Source organism: Chanodichthys erythropterus, chromosome 19 (genome assembly GCF_024489055.1).
Source record: "Chanodichthys erythropterus isolate Z2021 chromosome 19, ASM2448905v1, whole genome shotgun sequence".
NCBI lineage: Eukaryota > Metazoa > Chordata > Actinopteri > Cypriniformes > Xenocyprididae > Chanodichthys > Chanodichthys erythropterus.
In genome coordinates, this window is record NC_090239.1 from 25206365 (window position 1) to 25229434 (window position 23070).

The 23070-nt window shown below is 36.2% G+C and overlaps 1 protein-coding gene across 1 annotated transcript in view; it reads left to right on the plus strand.

The window, feature by feature from the left end:
- tanc2b (tetratricopeptide repeat, ankyrin repeat and coiled-coil containing 2b) overlaps nt 1–23070 on the plus strand; it is a 207613-nt gene that overhangs the window by 54680 nt on the left and 129863 nt on the right. Inside the window, exon 2 of the mRNA XM_067369441.1 lies at nt 17895–17992. Coding sequence (XP_067225542.1) covers nt 17923–17992 — 70 coding nt within the window. The 5' untranslated portion in view covers nt 17895–17922. The remainder of the gene's footprint in view (nt 1–17894; nt 17993–23070) is intronic.

Sequence of the window (23070 nt, forward strand, 5' to 3'; positions counted from 1 at the left end):
CATGGGTGAGGCGGTGGCTCTGTGCCTACCTCCTCTGTAGGCAGTAGAGTGGCCTCACGGGCTGGAACGGGCTCTGGAGCGGACTCCTGGACTGGAGCGGGCTCTGGAGCGGACTCACGGACTGGAGCGGACTCACGAGCTGGAGCGGGCTCTGGAGTGGACTCACGGGCTGGAGCGGGCTCTGGAGTGGACTCACGGGCTGGAGTGGGCTCTGGAGAGGACTCATAGACTCTGGAGCGGACTCTCGGGCTGGAGCAGGCTTTGGCTGAGCTGGTATTGCCCAATGGCTTCTGTGGGAGAGATAATTGACAAAACCCCAAAAATCCAGGATCTGAAGCCCCTCCAACTCCCATTGAGGCAACGGGTCATCCAGGCATTCATTACAGATTTCCTTTATTGCTGCATCATTATAACCCAGCCCCACCGCCATAGTCCAAAACGATTGGGAAAATCCTCCCACCTCCATCCCCCGTTGCCGTAAGGCCGACAATGCCCGAAGACGAGCCATCCGCTCCCTCACAGTGGCCGGAGGAAGAACCCGAAACCCCATACTGCTGGATCTTGGCATGATCGAGGTTTCTGTCACGTAAGGCAAAGAGACAAGAGAGTAAGATCCAAATGCAGCTTTAATGGGGTAATCCAAAGTCGTAATCCAAAAACAGGCAATGGTCAAAATCCAGAGAAACAGTCCATACAACACAAACAAACCAAACAGAGAAGCCGGTGACCGTAAATGAAACCTCGATAAAAAAAGCAGAAACAAACTCAGTAATATAGACAGACACTAATAACATAATACAAAACAGCTGGGTGTAATGAAGTGCTAATGAGTCCGGGAAGTGGGTTACGGGCAATGTAATCCGAGTGGTGAACAGTAGTCCGTGTTGGAGTGCCCTCTGCTGGCTAAATAGGGCACTCCAACTGGTGATCTTGACACTATTGTTCTATCGCTCTATTTTACGGTATAACACTCTGTCTATCGTTCTGTCACCTATCTGTTGTTCTATCGCTCTATCTATCGGTATAACACTCTGTCTATGTTAAATCGCACGCTCCCTGCCCCCCGAGCTCTCGACTATAATACAGTACATTTACAAAGTTCACACAGCTAATATAACCCTCAAATGGATGTTTACAAGATGTTCGTCATGCATGCTGTATGCATGCGTCGGATCATGTGAGTATAGTATTTATTTGGATGTTTACATTTGGTTATGAATGAGTTTGATAGTGCTCCGTGGCAAAAGCTAACATTACACACCGTTGGAGAGATTTATAAAGAATGAAGTGTTTATGAATTATACAGACTGCAAGTGTTTAAAAATGAAAATAACGACAGTCTTGTGTCTGTGAATACAGTAAGAAACGATGGTAACTTTAACCACATTTAACAGTACATTAGCAACATGCTAACGAAACATTTAGAAAGACAATTTACAAATATCACTAAAAATATCATGTAATCATGGATTATTATTGTTGGGATAAACATGTTCAGAAATTGTTAACTAAAATGGGCAATACTTTGGCTGTTATTAAAAGATGTGCAAAATATTTTACACCACAGATTGTTAAACAAGTACTTTATGCATTGTTTTTTTCACACCTTGATTACTGCTCTGTGGTTTGGTCCAATACTTCATCAGCTAATATAAAAAAAACTACAAGTTATTCAGAATAAAGCTGCACGTCTGGCTCTCTTATGTGGGTTTAGATCAAATGTTGACAAAATGCATGAAAGCCTCTCATGGTTTAAAGTAAAAAATAGATTGATGTATTCACTAATGGTATTTTTATATAATGTTATAACAAACAAAACACCTTTTATTTTATATGAAAAACTGTCCTTTAGTTCAGATATACATCATTATCTAACGAGGCAGGCAGTAGGATGTAGTTTTATTGTACCTATAGTAAAAACCAAATCAATTCAGCGTTCGGTAAGGTATAGAGCAATGTGTGAATGGAACTCTCTTCCAAATACTATTAAACAACAAAACACTCTGTATGGTTTCAAAAAATCACTTAAGAAATATTATCTTCAAAGAAACATATTCAGTTAATATATATTTAATTTAAAGAGATACTGTTATAGGGTTCTTAGTTACATTATTTTGATATAGATCTATTCGGAGCAGTGTTTTTATTTTTATTTATTTTATTTTTTTTTATTTCTGTATAATATGTTGTTCCAATGTAATGTAATGTCTTGTACGTATGGTGTGTATGGTGTATATCATAAGTTGTATTGTCACATGGTAGATTATAGGACCCCAGGAATAATAGCTTTTAGCTTATGCTGAAGCTAATGGGGATCCAAATAAAATAAACAAACAAATGTCAGTTATTATCGCTCCATCTGCCATTTTTCGCTATTGTCCTTGCTTGCTTACCTAGTCTGATGATTCAGCTGTGCACAGATCCAGACGTTAATACTGGCTGCCCTTGTGTAATGCCTTGAACATGAGCTGGCATATGCAAATATTGGGGTCATACATATTAATGATCCCGACTGATACGTAACAGTCGGTGTTATGTTGAGATTCGCCTGTTTTTCGGAGGTCTTTTAAACAAATGAGATTTATATAAGAAGGAGGAAACAATGGAGTTTGAGACTCACTGTATGTCATTTCCATGTACTGAACTATGCCAAGGTAAATTCAATTTTTGATTCTAGGAGGGCACCTTTAAATAGCTAAATTATTATTAAATAAATATGTTAAATAATTAAATAGATATAATATTTTAAATTAAATATATGATTATATTACATAGATTATATGGTTCCGTGTTTTTCCAAATGTAATGTGTGAATACCTATGAATACGAAAGAGATCACATAGTTTCAGCAAGGACAGTAGGACTGGTGGATGTTTAGTTTTTGCAGCTTGCTTTACCTTTCCGGTCTCTCTTGTTCTCCATGACAGGTGTCTCCAGTCCCTCTAGCTTAAGAGACTTAGGGATTTGGTTTGATTCCCTATTCCAAATAAACTGTGACACTTAAATTGATGCCGGGTGTTTCAGAGGTAACGGCTCTGCTTCATGAACAGGAAAAGAGCCAAATGAGATCTGACAAAGTGAGAAAGGAAAGAGAACTGTTGTGTGTTTGTTCACTTGTCTAGTTAAACATAAGACATGACAGACGACTAAAGGGATGACCCCAGTGTTTAAAGAGGACATGTTGTGCTTTATTTTTCGAAATCAACATATATGGTTTCTTTTGTCTCACGTAGCTAGTCTTTTGACTCTCTGCATAAAGTCCAGTCCAGATAACAACTAATTTACTAATATATTGACTAATAATCTTTTCTTCTAGCGAGTTGTTAACTGCTGTGGCTAAATCATACAGTCACTGAGTTTGAATCATTCAGATCAGTGAACAAATCACTCAGTTTTGGAAATGGATCAGATGCTTGATTAAAAAGATCTCACTCAAAAGAATGATTTGAATCTTTCAGTTGTAAACAGACTAGTGTTGTCAAAAGTACCAACGTTACTGACATTTAAAAAAAATTACACTGTTGTGCGGATTCGTAAATACCTCTGATTGGCAACTGTGTTCACACACCACTCAAATGTGTCTGTGATTGGCCACAATGATCAGCGCTTCAAAAACAGCCAATCACAGACATATCTGATGAGCGTGTGATTGCCAAGGCCAATCAGAGGTGTTTACATAATTTCAGTACCGACTTGGTATTTTTTTTTACTCCTTTTGTTACAGAGGAGTAAGTGAAATGCTAATTTCTATGATACGTTCCCTTCAATGTATGGCAGAAGAATGCTGTGGTTCATGTCTGTGTAGGAGTTTCTGGTTTTGCTTACCTGAGAAATGCTTCGGTTTGACTAAACGAATCCAGGCTTCCTGTCTGCTTCCCACTCATACAGCCACAGACCTTTGGCAGCTTGTGATGGTGTAGGATTTGTTCTACTCTCTCTCATTTATTAGAACACTATTTTAAGCCCAGATGAGTCAAGTTTCTTTCCTTTCATACCTCATAGGCTAAACTAAATCAATTTGACAGGCTTTTGCTATCACACCTCTGAAAAATGTAATGTGGGTCTAATTTACTTAATCTATCTATCTGTTTGTCTGTCTGTCCGTCCGTCCGTCCATCCATCCATCCATCCATCCATCCATCCATCCATCCATCCATCCATCCATCCATCCATCCATCCATCCATCCATCCATCCATCCATCCATCCATCCATCCATCTGTCTGTAACTCTATCTATCTATCTATCTATCTATCTATCTATCTATCTATCTATCTATCTATCTATCTATCTATCTATCTATGCATCTGTCTGTCTATCCATCTATCTATCCATCTGTCTGTCCGTTTATCCATCCATCCGTCCGTCCGTCTGTCTATCTATCTATCTATCTATCTATGCATCTGTCTGTAGCTCTATCTATCTATCTATGCATCTGTCTGTAGCTCTATCTATCTATCTATCTATCTATCTATCTATCTATCTATCTATCTATCTATCTATCTATCTATCTATCTATCTATCTATCTATCTATCTATCTATCTATCTATCTATCTATCTATCTATCTATCTATCTATCTATCTATCTGTCTATCATCTGTTATATATTTCTAGCAACCACCTTATACCCACATCCCTTCAACCTCCAAATATCTGTTTGAACTGCACACATTTTCAACCACACATCACTTATATAAACTTCAACCTTAAAATCTCTTTTGAAACCTCCAAAGTATCAAACTACACAAAGGTTATGCAATCTTCAAAATTCAAAATAACCATCAAACTGTTTTAAACTTCCAGCAAGGCATTGTCAATAGAACATTTTGACAAACTTTCTTTTTGTACTTAAGAAACTGAAGTAATAGTGACTGACTAGCCTACCAATTAGTATAGCAGAGCTCTGCTGTAATTTTAACAGAACATGATGTTCATGTAGCTCAACTGGCAGAACATGACGCTAGCAACGCCAAGGCCATGAGTTTAGTTCCCACATACTGGCGAAATGTATACCTTGCATTAAATGTAAGTTGCTTTGGATATACCAGATGTATTACACATGGCTTATTTGATGAATCAAAGTCTCATTTACTCTGCAGTTCAGTTAGAAATAAGCGAATGTATTTGCAGAACCCTAGAGCATAAAGAGCTTGTGTTTTTGGGTAATAAATATACCATTTGCCTTCTCCAAATGTATTTTTAAGAGAGACACAAGGGCCCTAATTGGGCTTTCGTTATATGCTTTATTTATGATGCATTACATGGCTGTGGCATCTAAAAGCTGTTAATTGTACAAAGCGTCCAAATCCCTGCTCCTGTGCTTCAAACTGCTCTTCAGAGCCACAGAGAGCATCATTTGTGTCTCATTAATGGTGCCTTTTGACTTTTTGTAACATCTAATGCAATTAACTGATTACATCATGTGAATCTTTATGAACAGAAATGCTTTCATAGAATATACTAATGACTAATTTTCATTAAAATAAACCTGTTTAATTGCATATTTGGTATGTGTACATGTGTGTTTGGGTTGGGGGTTGTTTAATATCAGTATTTATCAATATCCTTATTTGTCATATAATAGTCAACCTTTTTTGGTTCACAAAACAAACATAAACTATTTTAAAAAGTGCAGACTTTTGCATTTAATTTTTAAAGAGCTTATTTTTTATCAAATGTTTTTTCTTCCAAGGTAACATAAAGCAAACTAATTGCAGACATAGTCACCCTGAAGCAACTGTAGATTAAGTGTCTTGCTCAAGGGCAGGATGGTGATGCCATTATTTCTCTCCTCTTTTGAGGTTTCCTCTGCACCAAGGTTGATTTTAGTAAAGTATGTGCTTGCACACGATTGCCACTACTAAAGCATCTGTCATTAGTTGGTCTAACAGATAGTCTTACTTCACACTCACATAACTATTGGTTGAGAAAATGTTGCCATTCTGGTCTGCTCTGGATGTTAATCTTACATATTTTTGACCAATAATGAAGTGCATAAATTGCATTGACCACTATTGACACTGATGTTCCTCAGACATTCTGGTTAATTTTTATTTTAAACTCCTGTTTTTATTAAAGTACTGAATGTACAGACTCCATTCATTTTTGTATATTAATGTTGTTTTTCTAAGAAATGTATGTTTGCAAATCTCCATTGACAGATTATTAAGCATTCAAATGTGTGTTTGCCCTTCTACTTTGCATCTATTTGCATACTGAATTGTGATTGTTCTTGCATATATTTAACATTTATAGCTGTCTGTACACTGCCTGGTGACTGTGATGATTCTTTGTTCAAGAACACTCAACATTCAGAGTGCGTTCAGAGCTCTTTTAGCTCTTGCAAGTTGGAGGAGCACTGTCCTACAGCTTAGCTATTACAGCTAACATCTGGTATTGACATTATCCCACTTTTACCTTCTTCTGTGAGCATGATTCTGCTGACTTCTGAAATACTTTATTTTGGTCAAATTATAAGGATTGAATCAGGGGCCGCTGACACAACACTGTTTTCAGCTAAAAATGGAAATCTTTTTATGTGATTTGGCTGTTCATTAACACGACAACGGCACTGGGGGCCTGAAAGCGCAAACATTTGAAAATGGGATTTACATTATCGTCCCCATGCAAACTACATTCAAAACACTGTTGAATGTGTGAAATTGGTGATGTCATGCGCATGCGTATTACATGTATTAAAGGATAAGTTAACCTTAAAATGGAAATTGCCCCAAGCTTTACCCACCCTCAAGCCATCCTAGGTGTATATGACTTTCTTCTTTATGAACACAATCAGAGATATATTACAGTTTTTCTCCATTGGTTTGGCTCATTTCTTGAAACCGAAATTACATTCTCAAAACTCTAAGATCATTTGGCAAAACAGTTTTACAGTTCAGCACAACACTATAGCTCACTTGCAAAAGCTCATATCTTTCCCAAAACTGTTCACTCATGCTTCAAAACTAAATTCCTTTCCCATATAAAGAGACAGTGTCACGGAAATGGCAAAGATCCTTCTCAATTGCTTTGGCTCATTTCTTAAAACAGACCGGACATTCTCAACCCTTTTGGTGCTTTTGCCAAAGTAACGTGGATGGTTCGGCACAACACCATGGTTCACCTGCAAAAGCTCATACGTCTCCTAAAACAGTTCACTCATGTGTCAAAACTAAATTTCCTTCTCATTTAAACAGCCAGTGCCCCCAAAATGCTTTGCCCCTTTTGCATTGTGTAAGCACTGCAAGTCAAAATGTTTAGATGTTTTGTCATGGCAGAGGACCATTCAAATATCCCTCATGTCCACTTTTCAGTCTTAGTCCAGTCCTTCATTGACAATGGTTACTGTACATTTTTCTTTCTTCTTTTTTTTTTTTTTGTCTAGCTAACAGAATACAATTGTGTATAAAACTGAAAAAAAAGGAAATATGATTTTAGGGTAAGAGTAGCCTCCAAGGTTTGACATCACACATTGCACTCATATTTCCAAGGAAATTGTAACCATTATCATTCACACACATAAAGTAACTTCCATACATCAGAGTAAAAATAAAATGTATACAGCATAATATACTGTAATATAAACACACAAACAAAAAAACACTGAATATTATATGCAGCCTACAGTGCTGTAAATAAAGCTGGAGTTTCACAACTAACAGTTCTTCACTGGTCGCTTGTTTCCTTCCAATGCCATTATTCTCTACAATAGCGTAAAAAAAGAAAACATCAAATCAGTCATACAGAAGAGTCATACACTACATTACAGACAATTACTTAGGAATGTTCTATGTTCTCCACAAGTTCAATATACCACTACTCCAGTGGTTCAAACCTGGGGAACATATCCCCCTATGCAGAGGTACAGTACTACAGGGGGTATTTGAAAGAAAGGGGAGGGGGGAAATTATCAATGACTAGACTTACTGAAATGTTACTGTAAAACCCACAGTATTCGATAGATTTAAATGGGATGCACTAATTGCAGCTCTTTGACCCTTTTTCTTATTGTATGTTATATTCTTCAAAATAAGGATTATAATGATAATTACATCATACAGTTTTTAGGCAAAATGTTGAAATCAGATAAATCAAATACTTTCATACCTGGATTACCTGGATACACAAATCAGGTAAAGTGGGTACTGAAGCCAAAAAAGTTTGGGAACCACTGCTTATTTGTAAAAAAGGTTATAATGATGGACAACCAGTAACTGACTTTTCTCAGTCGCTTTGGTGCATTTCTCACATCACTATTTACATTTGCACAACAGTTAGTTCAACCTCCACAACATTTAGTCATTTGTGCACATCATAGTAGCAGTTTCTCATTCCTTCGAACAAATTGCAAATGCTTTTGGACATGCATCAATTGCTTTCATACAACTCTCTGCTGTTTTATAACATTATCATTTGCTTATGTCATGTCAGTCAAAATTAACTATACTTGTGAATGCTGAATAGTCATTCCATATAATCATTTCATTGCTTGAGTCATTACATACAAAAATATTGAACTAGTTGTCAAAATCTGTCAAGCAAATTTTACACAATTTTTTAATCTTTTTTTTTTTCTGAAAATGTCTCCTAAATTGAAAAGTGAATCTCAACTTTCACTGATGAGAAGGGGTGTGTGAAGCATTAGTTGCAACCAATGATAAGCCATCTACAGATGATCTACAATCACTGTCAGAGCTGAATCCCATAAACCCCCACTTTACAAGCATATATGAACCAAGCAGAACATAGTGTGTACCATTTCTACAATACTGTGACACAGAAATGGAAGGTCAGCCTCGTGGAAGAGGGGTAAAGGTGCGGGGAGGAAGGGGACAAAACAGGGGAAGAGGAAGAAGAGGCCAATAGGCAGATCCCTGATGAAATCTGGGCTACAATTGTGGATCATGTTGTCAATCACGGCTTCACAATGGCTGAGGCTGGTCGAAGGGTGCAGCCAAATGTTGGGAGAACACTGTAAATTCAATTTTGTTGGGAGAACAGGTGTATAAATGGACAGTAATTCAGCACTAAACAATCTGCACTACACTACTGTCATCGTGTCATACATGAAGCTTGCAGTGGGACAAGAACTTGTCACTGTACATTTTACATTTAGACGTACAGCTTTACTGCATCACACATTTAGTGTACAGTAGTGTTACAGTAAAGATTTGCCATATGTACTGCAGTATTGTTTACAGTTGTGCACAGCTCTACCAAAAGGGAGTTTATGTTTGTTGCAAATAAGGGTGTATTTCTTCTTTTGCACAATGCTGTGAACAAATTAGAATTGCAAAGTGCATATGCAGTAAAATGTGAAACATACATATTCACTGTCTTGTACTCAGTTACCTCACTAAATACAGTAATGTGTAACTTTTACTGTATTTTTCAAATGGCTGTGCAAATAGTATATAGTGCTGTCTTGAGCATTTTCAGGTAGTGTCACCAAGATCTGACTTTTTTGCATTGGAAAACATTGACAGAGTAAACTGTCATAATGAAAACATGACAAAGCCATTTGACTATCTTGTTCATAAACAATGGTGTCAGGACTGTTCATCTTGATGACACTGACACTTTCATTGACATAAATACTTGCTTTTGAGGAATGACCTATCCATTTTGAGCACGCTTTTGCAGGTTATCAACTAGGTTTTGCAGTTTGTACTAATTGTTTTGAGAACTGCAAGAACTGTTGTGCAAATGTAAATAGTGATGTGAGAAATGCACCAAAGCGACTGAGAAAAACTGTAGTCAAGTTCTAGTTTCACCTGACTGTCAACTGCTGTAAAAAAAATTATCAAATGTTCCAAGGATTCATATATGGTTTTCATGGTATTATGTGCTTGACTGATTTTGACAATTGAACAAACTATTGTGCATGTGATGCCTTATACAATGAAATGACGCTGACACGTTTTGGAGCGAACGACCATTAGACTGAGAATCAACAATCAGTTTAGATCAACAAGATCAATTCACTTGGAAATTGTGCTAAATGTAGGCTACCTGTACTTAATCATTTGCAAAGATGTACTGAGACATTGAGACATGTACTTAGACATTTGCAATTTGATGAAATGAATGAGAAAATCAGTTCTGTTGTGAACAATTGCCAAGTGGTTTGGAGGTTTGTCCATGTTGTTTTGAGAATGTAATTTCTGTTTCAAGAAATGAGCCAAACCAATGGAGAAAAACTGTAATAAATATCTTGACGCATCCGAGATTTATAATTGCAGTGAACGGAACCAACGAGTCTGAAGCTTAAGAAAGTGCATCCATCCATCATAAACGTACTCCACACGGCTCCGGGGGGTTAATAAAAACCTTCTGGAGTGAAGCGATGGGTTTGTGTAAGAAAAATATCCATATTTAACAAGTTATGAAGTAAAATATCTAGCTTCCGCCAGACCGCCTTCCGTATTCTACTTGCGAAGAGAGCGCAATACCTTTTACAGTTCAAGTGCAGTACGTCCTACGCCTTCCATATTCAACTTACGAAAAAACACTTTTTCTGTAAGTTGAATATGGAAGGCAGTCTGGCGGAAGCTATATTTTACTTCATAACTTGGGTATTCTTGGATATTTTTCTTACACAAATGCATTGATTTGTGTTGTGTCATCGTAATCTTTATTCAACGATATCTAGTGAAGGTTTATGAATCTTTTGTTTCGAATCAGTGGTTTGGAGCATGTATCAAACTGCCAAAGTCACACCCCCCCCAGTGGTGAACCATTGAAATGTCGAAATACTTATGACGTAACGAAGCCTCGTTTACCGAAATCAAGTGACTTTGGCAGTTTGATACAGACTCCGAACCATGATTCAAAACAAAAGATTCATAAAGCTTCAAAGCTTCATGAAGCAGTGTTTTGAAATCGCCCATATTCTGGTTGCTTCATAACATTAAGGTTGAACCGCTGTAGTCACATGAAACTGTTTTGAATATGTCTTTAGTAACTTTCTGGGCATCTGAAAGTGTAAATTATCTTGTAATGGAGGCCTCACTGAGCCATCGCATTTTATCAAAAATTTCTTAATTTGTGTTCTGAAGATGAATGAAGGTTTTATTTAGTAATTAATTACAGAATTTTCATTTTTGGGTGAACTAACCCTTTAACCTAAAAAGTTACTAAAATAGTTACTAAAATAACTAAAATATTATATATATATTTTTATATATACAATATTATATATATATATATATATTTATATTATATATTATAATATTATAATATAAAAATTATACAAATTAAAAAAATAAATTGAATACAATATAATTAATTGCTGAATTAAGTCATAAAATCTAACTTTGTATCTATCTATCTATCTATCTATCTATCTATCTATCTATCTATCTATCTATCTATCTATCTATCTATCTATCTATCTATCTATCTATCTATAATAAGTCATAAAAAGTAAATAATAATAAATAAAAAAAAAAATAAAGTTAATTAAAAGAAGTTAATGAAAGTTACTAAAACTTGGAAATGAAAATGGAAAATAAACAGGAAAAACTAATTTTAAAAAAAGTGAATAAAAACTATAATATTATCTCAATCAATAATACTAAATAGCATTGTTCCAAACATAATTTTTACAGAACTGGAAATAAAATGTCCAAACAAGCAATCCCTGCTGGAGTGTTGAATGCAGCAGGGGTGACAAACAACTAGCGATGACCCGAAGCTCCTCACCACAGAGCTTTGACAATGACAAACAGCAGGACCTTCAGTGTTCAATCAGTGAGCGCCAACACACAACGACCACAGCCACCATGCCACGAAACACCTTCATCCAAGACACAGCTGAACCATCCGCAGTAACCATGTAGCATAGTGGTTCCATGCAGCAGGGAGTGAATACAGCAGCTGACCTCCATGTAACTATGTTGGGAATGAATTCAAACAGTAAATTGTATTAATGTGTGTTGAATGAAGGCCCTGGTATTGTTCATTTTTCGTCTCACACACAGTCGTGCCTGCACAGCTTTCAAAGTATACTCATACATAGATGAGCATCAGATACATGCATATTGCAATTGCTTCTTTTACCATAGCTCTGATGTAGTAAACTTGCTCTGTAGCTCACATGATACAGTATTGCATTGATTTCATTTTTCACCCTACAGTTTCCAGTACTGTTTTGCCTTATCGCTAAAGGTTTCTGAGAAAAGTCTTACAGTAAAAAAGAGGAGTTATCCTAGCACAGAGAGTGTTGACAGCACAGCATTCTGTTGCATCGATGAGCAATTAAGAAGAAGAGAAAAAGAACTGGGCTGTAGTAATTGTGCAAGTGTCTTCACCATGTGACTCATGTAGCCAAAAGTGTTTAGTTCAGTGAAAGGTGTGATCTTAAGAGAGAACATTGTGTTTGTTTGAAATCTCTGTTCTCTTTGCTTTCTTAATTTGTCTCTGTTTTAATTTAGCTATCTTTGCATTCACTAGTTCTGGTTACAATTTTTTACAGTTGCAACTTTTTTTTCAGCTGTGTAAAAAGCCATGGGACTAGTAATAACTCTGACAAAGCTGATTGGCTGAAGACATCACAAGAAGGTGTCAAAATTACTATAATTACGAGGTTCTGATTTGTAAAAAGCAATCATGACTCGTAATTACAACTTGCAGACTCAAAATTTTCAGAGAGCCCTGACTTGCACCACCTGACGGCTACAGATTCATTTTGACTTGTCGATAGTTTTGTCAATAATTCTGAGTCCGAGGATGTGAACGGCTCTGAGTAGAACATCATGTCTTGTCATTTTGTAATTATGGCAATCATGACATGGCGTGAACGCAGCTACAGTCCCCATTTCAAGCTTGCTCCAAAAACAAATTGGTAAAATTTACTACATTAAAACAGGCCCTGTCCACGCAAACACAGGTATTTCCAAAACTGCAGCTTTTTCTATGCGGCTTGGCATTTCGTCCACACTCAAACGCAGCATCCGGTCACTGAAACTGAACTTTTTTGAAAACTCCTGCCAGGGTGAAGATTTTTAGAAACTCCAGTTGCAGTGTTGTTGTGTAGATGGTGAAACTGTTGATTTTGGCTTGTGATGTTGGAACCAGAACCAGTAAAAACCTTTTTTCCAGGCTCCTGATTGGCCAACATGCCTTTACAGTAGGGATGCACCGATACCATTTTTTAAGGACCGAATACGAGTACCGATACTCTTCTTCTGGTACTCGCCGATACCACTACAGATGCCTATACATTTATTAATTTCTCTCTTTCTCTCGCTCGCTCGCACTCTCTCTCTCTCTTTTTTTTTTGGTGATGTTGCAGTTTTCCAAGCACAACACAGTGAGACTAATGAATGTAGGACAGATTCTTTATTACTACTCTAACGAAACAAGTGATAATTTTTATGTGTCACAAACTTAACGAACAAAAATTTCACAGTGTCCAATAACCTTCAAAGGGAATAATTACCAAAATATATAATTGTTGTTATATAAAAATAAATTTACAAACAAATTACAAACAATACAACAAATACTATAGAGATACAAATTAAATAAACTTGTTTTTCAGATACAGTAGGTTTATTTATCATGTATACATTTATTTGACATCTTTTGTTGTTTGATTAACATTAATGACAAATATAGGCTATGGTCCCTTTAAGACTGAATCCATGGATACTGACACATATCCTGTTTTCACCCAAATGTTTACACCCGCTTAAGCCATAACCGACTGTATTTACGTGAGATACTCCACACGATGGACATTTTGACAACTATGTGTGGATTTGACCATTCAGGCGCAAGGAGAACTGATCGCGTGCTGTCTGAGAGATTTTATAAAAGATTTGTATATAAGAGTATTGGAGTTCTTTTTACAAGAATATACTAATTCAGTTTTTCTACTTCAAAATTCTACTCAATGTGTTACTTGCTGGTCCTTTGTAATTGTTTGTGAGTGAAAACAATTGTTTCTACACACATTTTCAGTGCACTTTGCAATTTTGGCTACTTTTGAATGGACATCAATATAGAAAGTCACAGCAGTTACAGCACCTATCAGTAGGGGTGTTGAAATTCGTTGCTACAATGTATCGCGATGCGGACGTGGACGATTCTGCATCGATGCAGTAATAGACCGTAATCGATTATAGCCTTGTGATATTTCTCTGACGTCATTTGTCGCATACATGCCTCTCGCGCTAGTGTATAACGGCGGAGGGAGGCGAAACTTATTAAGTATAACTATTTACCAGTGTTTATTAGTTTTAAATGCTCCTGACAAATGTTGTGTTAACACTTAAATTTTGTTTGATGTTTGCTACATTCAGGAAGTGTACTTTCTTGGAGCAGATAAAATAAAAATATATATCTAACTGCTTGTATTCATTGACGAAAATGTAACCATGTGTAGTAATATTGAAAACTGAGGATGCAATGCATCGTGATGCATCATGGAATCAAATCCGATCGTCATTTGACATGATAATCGTAATGGAATTAAATCGTGAGACCAGTGACGATTCACAGCCCTACCTACCAGCAGGGGCTAACCAGCAAAACCCTGACTAATTGTTTTCATTAGTCTTCTCAAATAGAGAGCGAGAATAAGACGACGGTAAAGACTAAGGGAAGAGGCAGTCACTTAGTTTATATGCTAATGTTTCCAGTCAATGCACATTCGCAAACAGGAAGCACTCAAGCACTTGTGTCCCTGTTAATGTTATTGAGAATATTAAAGCTTGAGTTTCTCTCTGCTGTATTGTATGCTATCATAAGCATTACACTTCTGATTCATCCGGTCTAAATAAGCTCTGGATATTTTAGGAGGGTTTTATTGTTTTTTCTGCACTTGTTTGCCTGTTTCTGAATTCGATTACATGGGGGAAAGCAATAAACCTGCTTAGTGCATTTCACATAATGGCATTTGGTAAGTCGTCTTCTCTCCAAAACCATTGTTATGCCTCGGGTTGTGTGTGCAAACATGAAGTTATGCAATGTCATATTTTAATATATGTTTAGTGCAATTTGTCAAAAATAATTTGAATCATGCCTTAGAATATAAATGTCCGAGGGCTTTTAACCATATAACCCTACAGTATCATATTTGATGTGCAAATTTCTAATGCCTCTAAAACGTTTCAACATAATCAAAATGCTTTTTTATCAAGTAAAAGGCCTTTCCGTATAATTGTAAAAACATCCATCTTCAGGTTGTGGTGTGTTTTTACTGTGACTTTTAATCAAGTAAGCGTAAGATTATCAAATATGATCGATCAGGCTTTTGAGGAACCTTTATTTGTCCTTCTTTCAATCATTATTGTATTGCATTGCATTATATATTTTGAAAACTACAAAGCTTTGATCATAAAACTAAGCATTTAGATATCATAATATTATTGGGAGATATAGGGCCCTATCATACACCCGGCGCAATGCACGGGCAGGCAGGATTTGCTAGTTTTTTTTTGTTTTTTTTTTGGCTTTTAAAGGGAATCCGAGATGACACTGATTGGTTTATTGCACGTTATGCCCAAAAAACAACCCTTTTGGACCATGTGCCTTGTGCGCCAACCATTTTTTCCATCGTTAAACTAGCAAAAGTGAATTCGGACACCTGCGCCATGTGCTTCAGACCATTAGATCATTAAAATAGGGCCCACAAAGTGACAACTGATATTTATATGCATTTAATGTATGTTTTTTTTTTTTATTTCTTTATTTGAAAGGGGACAATGTACATTAATAAACATTAAAACAATGTAAATGTACCCGAGTTAGCTCAAAAGTGCTAATTTTCATCGGTAGTCCCCCAGCCAGATTTAAACAAGGCAACCTTTAAAAACAATCACAAGTACAAAAACAAAACAAAAAAAGACAACAAAAAAAATTATATTACAACACATTATAGTTAATAAATACAATTCATATAAAAATGATATGTTAAATATGATATTTAAATACACACATAAAAACATTAGTGCCCACAAGTTTGGCTCTCTGCAAGCCATTTTTTTGCATTCTTTTTGAATGAAAAGAATGACACAGACTCTCTAATGGTTGCCGGCACTGTGTTCCATTGCTGAACTGCTCTTACGGAGAAGACAGCCTGACCAAAAGCTGTTTTTCTCCGGGGTATGATGCAGTCTTCCCTCACTGCCCCTCTAGTTACCCTAACCTCACTAGATCTAAAATATATAAAATCACATAGTGGAGCGGGTGCTAAGCCATATCTAATTTTATAAATTAAACAAATGTTTTTAAATTTAATTAGATTATCCCAGGTAAGTAACTGATATTTCCTCAGAATACTACAGTGGTGGTAGTGGTATGGTTTTTTATCCAGTATTTTTAATGCTTGTTTGTATAATCTTTCTAATGGTTTTATTGTTGTAGAGTGAGTATTGGACCAGCTTATTAAGCAATATGTTATGTGGGATAAAATCATGGAAAAGAAATATAATTTAGCAGCTTCTGTTGACATGAAATCTCTAATGAATCTAAAATTTGCTAAACTGAACTTAATCCTATTACTAACTTTTTTGATGTGAGTTTTGAAATTGAGATTTTGATTATATATAATCCTAAATATTTATATTCTGTGACGACCTGTAACCTTTCTCCAGAGAAAGGTTACAGAATGTAGTCTGTTATGTAGTCAGAATGTAGTCTGAAATGTAGTCTGTTATAAAGATCTCATTGATTTACACCACATGCTATCAGAAATTCATCTTACTTTTTTGGACATATAAATATCAGCATCACGACCAATATCAGCATTTTTGCTCATTTTGTACCTCTGAATATAATTGATGTTTTTTTCTTCCTTGAGTTTGAGCTTCTTATCCTCACTATATCTTGCTATATGAATCATAAACAACTGATGTATCACATATAATACTCAACAAAAAACATATGTAATATTTTTGTGTGTGTGTGTATATATATATATATATATATATATATATATATATATATATATATATATATATATATATATATATATATATATATATATATATATATATATATATATATATATATATATACTCACACAAAAACACTGCCCGGCCAAAAAAACAAAAAAAGTCACTGTTTGGATTCGGCAAATACTTAAGAGTCCAGACCTTAAATTCATTGGAAGTCTTTGGGATGTGCTGGAGGAGATTTTTTGCATTGTCAGTACAAGATCTTAATCAAAAATTGATGCACCTCTTGAGTGAAATAACATCACAACATTTCCACCAAGAAGTGCATAAGTGGCACAGGTATATTTGTAGCAATATATATGAGAAATATGACTGCACACTCAACTTGCAAACAGTTTATTCACCAACGTTTCGGCAAAAAGCCTTTGTCAAGTTGACAAAGGCTTTTTGCTGAAACGTGGGTGAATAAACTGTTTGCAAGTTGAGTGTACAGTCATATTTTTCATATACATTTGAACTTATCCCTCCTGACTGGCACCTCAGACGGCAGTGCGTTTGTTTCTTCTTTTTTAATATTTGTAGCAATAGCCAACAATACATTGTATGGGTCAAAATTATCAATTTTCTTTTATGTCAAAAATCATTAGGATATTAAGTAAAGATCATGTTCCATGAAGATATTTTGTAAATTTCCTACTGTAAATATATATATATAAAAAAATATATATATTTTTGTGAGTTGATATGCATTGCTAAAGACTTCATTTGGACAACTTTCAAGGTAATTTTCTCAATATTTTTTTTTTTTTTACCCTCAGATTCCAGATTTGTATCTCGGCCAAATATTGTCCTATCCTAACAAACCATACATCAATGAAAAGCTTAATTATTCAGCTTTGATCACAGCCAGGGTCACATATGTGTGCTAAAGGTTCAATAAAGTCAATCCCAAAGTTTGCATTGCTAAACACATTTTTTCTCTTCTCTGCAGGCATATACTCCCTCTGCCTGCTGCCACAATGTTTAAAAACAGCTTGAAAATGTTGCTGACGGGGGGCAAAACCAACAGGAAGAGCCGTAACAGCAGCGGTCAGTCTAAACTTTCATGTTTATCCACTAAGATATGACCTAAAGATGACTGCATACTTGTTTGTGTTGTGCTATTTTTTAAACGACATGAAGCAGGATATTTGACTAATCATTTGGTAAACTTCCTGTTTGGAAGTTAGTATCGAATGCAGTCGCCCTGAGCTGGTACTACAGAAGTATGTAAGAGAACGAACAGCCTAAAGCCTTGATTATCCATCATGCCTCAGTGCTGGAACTAATTTCTCTCTGGGATACTGGGATGTTCTGCCAATATATGGGTTTCCATATGCTTCCTGATATAACTGACAGATCTGCAGCAGGCAGTGAATGAGGGATGTAGTCTCAGCCTCAGACGGCATGTCCACAGGCCATTCACTGACCGTCTGATGCACATCACACCAAACACTTGAAAAGATCACAAGATTACCCGACAGCAACACGATTTCAGGCGCACATGTTTTTTCAGTTTGCCAGAAAAAAACTCAGAAAAAATAACTGATTTTGCCAGGTAAATGGCTTTAAATCTTTGAAAGATATTCAGAAATTGGTTTAAGTTGCGTGCAAACTAGATTTTCTTGAGCAGAACTGCTTTCTGTCTGTGAAATAACCAACAGTTACAATAAATTCATAAAGATCAATTCTACATACTATTGGTGTAGTTTTAGACAAAAAAAAAAAAGAGTTAAAGATAAAAAAAAGGAAAACGTGGCAATCATGTGGTTTTGTAAAACTTTTGAAAATTTAGTATTTTTAGCTAGACATTAGTAATCCAACTCTGTGTAAGCTACATTAAACTGTATTATGTCATTATTATTTTCATACCATGCATTCACGCATTATTAAAGGGTTAGTTCACCCAAAAATTCTGTCAATTATTACTCACCCTCATGCCGTTCCACACCCGTAAGACCTTCGTTAATCTTCGGAACACAAATTAAGATATTTTTGTTGAAATCTGATGGCTCCGTGAGGCCTCCATAGGGAGCAATGACACTTCCTCTCTCAAGATCCATTAATGTTCTAAAAACATATTTAAATCGGTTCATGTGAGTACAGTGGTTCAATATTAATATTATAAAGCCACGAGAATATTTTTAGTGCACCAAAAATAATGACTTATATAGCGATGGCCGATTTCAAAACACTGCTTCAGGAAGCATCAGAGCTCACTTGAATCAGCGTATCGAATCTGCTGTTCGCAGCACCAAAGTCACGTGACTTCAGCAGTTTGGCGGTTTGACACGCGATCTGAATCATGATTCGACACACTGATTCATAACGCTCCAAAGCTTCCTGAAGCAGTGTTTTGAAATCGGCCATCACTAAATAAGTCGTTATTTTGTTTTTTTTGTCGCACCAAAAATATTCTTGTCGCTTTATAATATTAATATTGAACCACTGTACTCACGTGAACTGATTTAAATGTTTTTAGTGCCTTTATGGATCTTGAGAGAGGAAGTGTCATTGCACCCTATGGAGGCCTCACGGAGCCATCAGATTTCAACTAAAATATCTTAATTTGTGTTCCGAAGATTAACGAAGGTCTTACGGGTGTGGAACGGCATGAGGGTAAGTAATAATTGACAGAATTTTCATTTTTGGGTGAACTAACCCTTTAATACTTCCAACAAAAGTCAATTATTGGAATTATATAACAGAAATATTTTGAGACAACTACCTTTTGCTGCTTGAGCTGCTGCAATTTGGAATGTTTCCATGTGACGTTGCAATGGTCAGAGCTCTCAGAAAATTCCAATTTTACAAGTTGTAATTACGAGTTCTACAAGATGGAATCTCATAATTACAGAAATTCCGATATGGTTGCGTCACATGACTTTGATTTGTCAAAGGCTTTTTTCATGAAGGATATCATTTATTTTTGAGTAAGTGAATAGATCATGTCATCATGTCCTTGACCCTTTAACTGCCCTTAAAACTGTGGTTGATTAGATGGGTTCTACCGGTGTAAATCAGCATTTCTTGGCCAAAATAAGCTCCGAAATTAGCCTTTATGAAAATCTGTCTTCTTGAGAATGAGACATTATGAAGTGCAAAGAAACATAAAGAACAGAGGGATTCATAAAACCCTTTTCTGATGTCAAATTTACTCCCTGTGTAATTAGCCAAACCTCAGTATCATCATCACACAGCCTCTCTAATAGATGTGTTTTCCCACTGGAGCTGGTTTAGTTGGAAGTGATCTCATTAGCCACTGTTTTCAGAGATCAAACACCTATTTCAAAAGTTACAGTGATGTCTGAAGCCTTTTGCCACTGGAATGGAGTAATAGTCAAAGCATGTGAAAAATCCTTCCATCCATCATAAAAATGCCTTTTACTGCACAATTCAGAATGTCAAGGAATTTATTTATTTAATTTTCATTTTAGGGTGAACTATGCCTTTAAGCTTGGCCCATAAAGCGATCAAATTTACAGAGTTATTAAAGGGAGCAGGCGGGGGTCGCGATATTTGGTCCTATTTTCAGCATAAAGCATTTGGATTAATTTCAGTTTATTGTGGGCTTGTTGTTGTTTGCTGTTTTCAGTAAGATCTGGCAACACAAATGAGATAAGGCTCGTACTGCTTTCCCTGTGATTTCTTGCAACGCACACATAAAGAGAGATCTCTGATGCACATTGAAATACATCATTAATAAGTAGTTGTTCATTTTTTTTCTGTACACTCTACATAGAATATTTGTAAATGCTGTATTTTCAGGACTTAATTTGGTTATAGAATGTGGTTTTCATTCCCGTAAATTAAAGGTGAATACAGTCAAATGAAAAATTATTCAGACATTTTTGATATTTTTGATATATTTTTACTAGTGGGTGCAGGACACTATAGTTCATTTATGTAAGTGAGTATAGCACAATAAAGTAAACTGTGACATATTATACCCAAAAATTCTTCATACAGTGGACTACCAGTAAAATTGATAAAACATTTGGAACCAAAAATTATTCAGACACTTTGACCTGACCATGTTTTGCTTAAGTGTTATCTGACATAATTAAAATTATTTTTTTCTGACACAGTTTAACTCTCTGATCTCTGAGATCCATTTATTTTTAAACTATAATGAATAAAATGTAATAATGAATGAAATGTTCAAGGTGTCTGAATAAATTTTGGTTTGATATAAGTGAGTACACTCCTCACATTTTTGTAAATATTTTATTTTATTATGCACTTTGCTACAATGTAATTTTGCTGTCCCCTGAAAATAACTCAACACACAGCCATTAATGTCTAAACCGCTGGCCACAAAAGTGAGTACACCCCTAAGTGAAAATGTCCAAATTGTGCCCAAAAGTTAGAGACCTTGCGCTCCTCCACCTTCCATTTGAGGATGCCCCACATATGCTCAAAAGGGTTTAGGTACCCTCAGCTTCTTTAGCAAGGCAGTGGTCGTCTTGGAGGTGTGTTTGGGGTCGTTATCATGTTGGAATACTGCCCTGCAGCCCAATCTCCGAAGGGAGGGGATCATCCTCTTCTTCAGTATGTCACAGTGCATGTTGGCATTCATGGTTCCCTCAATGAACTGTAGCTCCCCAGTGCCGGCAGCACTCATGCAGCCCCAGACCATGACACTCCCACCACCATGCTTGACTGTAGGCAAGACACACTTGTCTTTGTACTTCTCACCCTGTGCCACCACACATGCTTGACACCATCTGAACCAAATAAGTTTATCTTGGTTTCATTAGACCACAGGACATGGTTCCAGTAATCCATGTCCTTAGTCTGCTTGTCTTCAGCAAACTGTTTGCGGGCTTTCTTGTGCATCATCTTTAGAAGAAGCTTCCTTCTGGGACGACAGCCATGCAGACCAATTTAATGCAGTATGCAGCGTTTGGTCTGAGCACTGACAGGCTGACCCCCCCACCCCTTCAACCTCTGCATCAATGCTGGCAGCACTCATATGTCTATTTCCCAAACACAACCTCTGGATATGATGCTGAGCACATGCACTCAACTTCTTTGGTTGACCATGGCGAGGCCTGTTCTGAGTGGAACCTGTCCTGTTAACCCTCTGGAGACTGAGGCTGATTTGGGACCCTGGAAAACTTTTGACATGCCTTGACATTTGTGTTTTTTTCAGTTGTTCATAAACATATTAATTGAAAAAGTGTCATTACACTGTATTCAGCACAAACTAGGCTACAATAATATGTGAGAAACATGTACGTACTTGTTTGTATTTTTGAAGGAATAACGTTTATGCGTGGTTATTGAAAAAAACAAAAAACTTAAGTCACTGAAATAAGGCCAATAAAAAACAAATATTATATATGTGTTCACAAGACTTCTGGGTATTGGAAGTTGTAGACTAGAGTTTTTGCTTCAAAATGATGTAAAATTATCCTGCTTACTCATTCATATAAAACAATAGAGAGATTTTGTAAGACACTTTTTGTCAAGAAACACAGTGTGCGTGGAGGCATGAATCATCTTGAATAATCCTGTAATCTACACCTGAGAAGACAAAAGAATCGCATAAAAGACCTGTAATGACCAGCATATTAATGAGGCCTTTCAGTCAGGTAGGCTGTGAAAAAACCCTCTGTTGATCATATTTCAAGCTCATCATGGTGTATATCAAACATACAGAAAAAACAGCAATACTGTGAAATATTACTACAATTTAAAATAATGGTATTCTATTATATACTTTAAAATAGAATGTATTTCTGTGATGCAAAGTGTCTGAACAATTATGTTACCTTTTAGCTTAAAAGCATGCATATTTGGAGAAATATTGATGGATTCTCATATGTTTATGTCAATTTTCAATTTATGTCTGAATAGCGCTGGCTCCGTGGGCGTGGCCGCATTAGCGGATAATGAGCTGAATCACAGACTTCTGACATGGCTCTTTTTTCATACAGATTACATAAACAGAGAATATTTGTTTTCGATTTGACTTACACAATTTAAGACCTGACATTTCAACGTTTAGACATAAGTCTAATTTTTTTGTCATTAGTATTCACTAAGTTACAGTTTATTTTCTGAGAACTATCAGATTGGATTTCATTCAGAGGGAGAGGACAGATCACGCATCATGTTAGTTT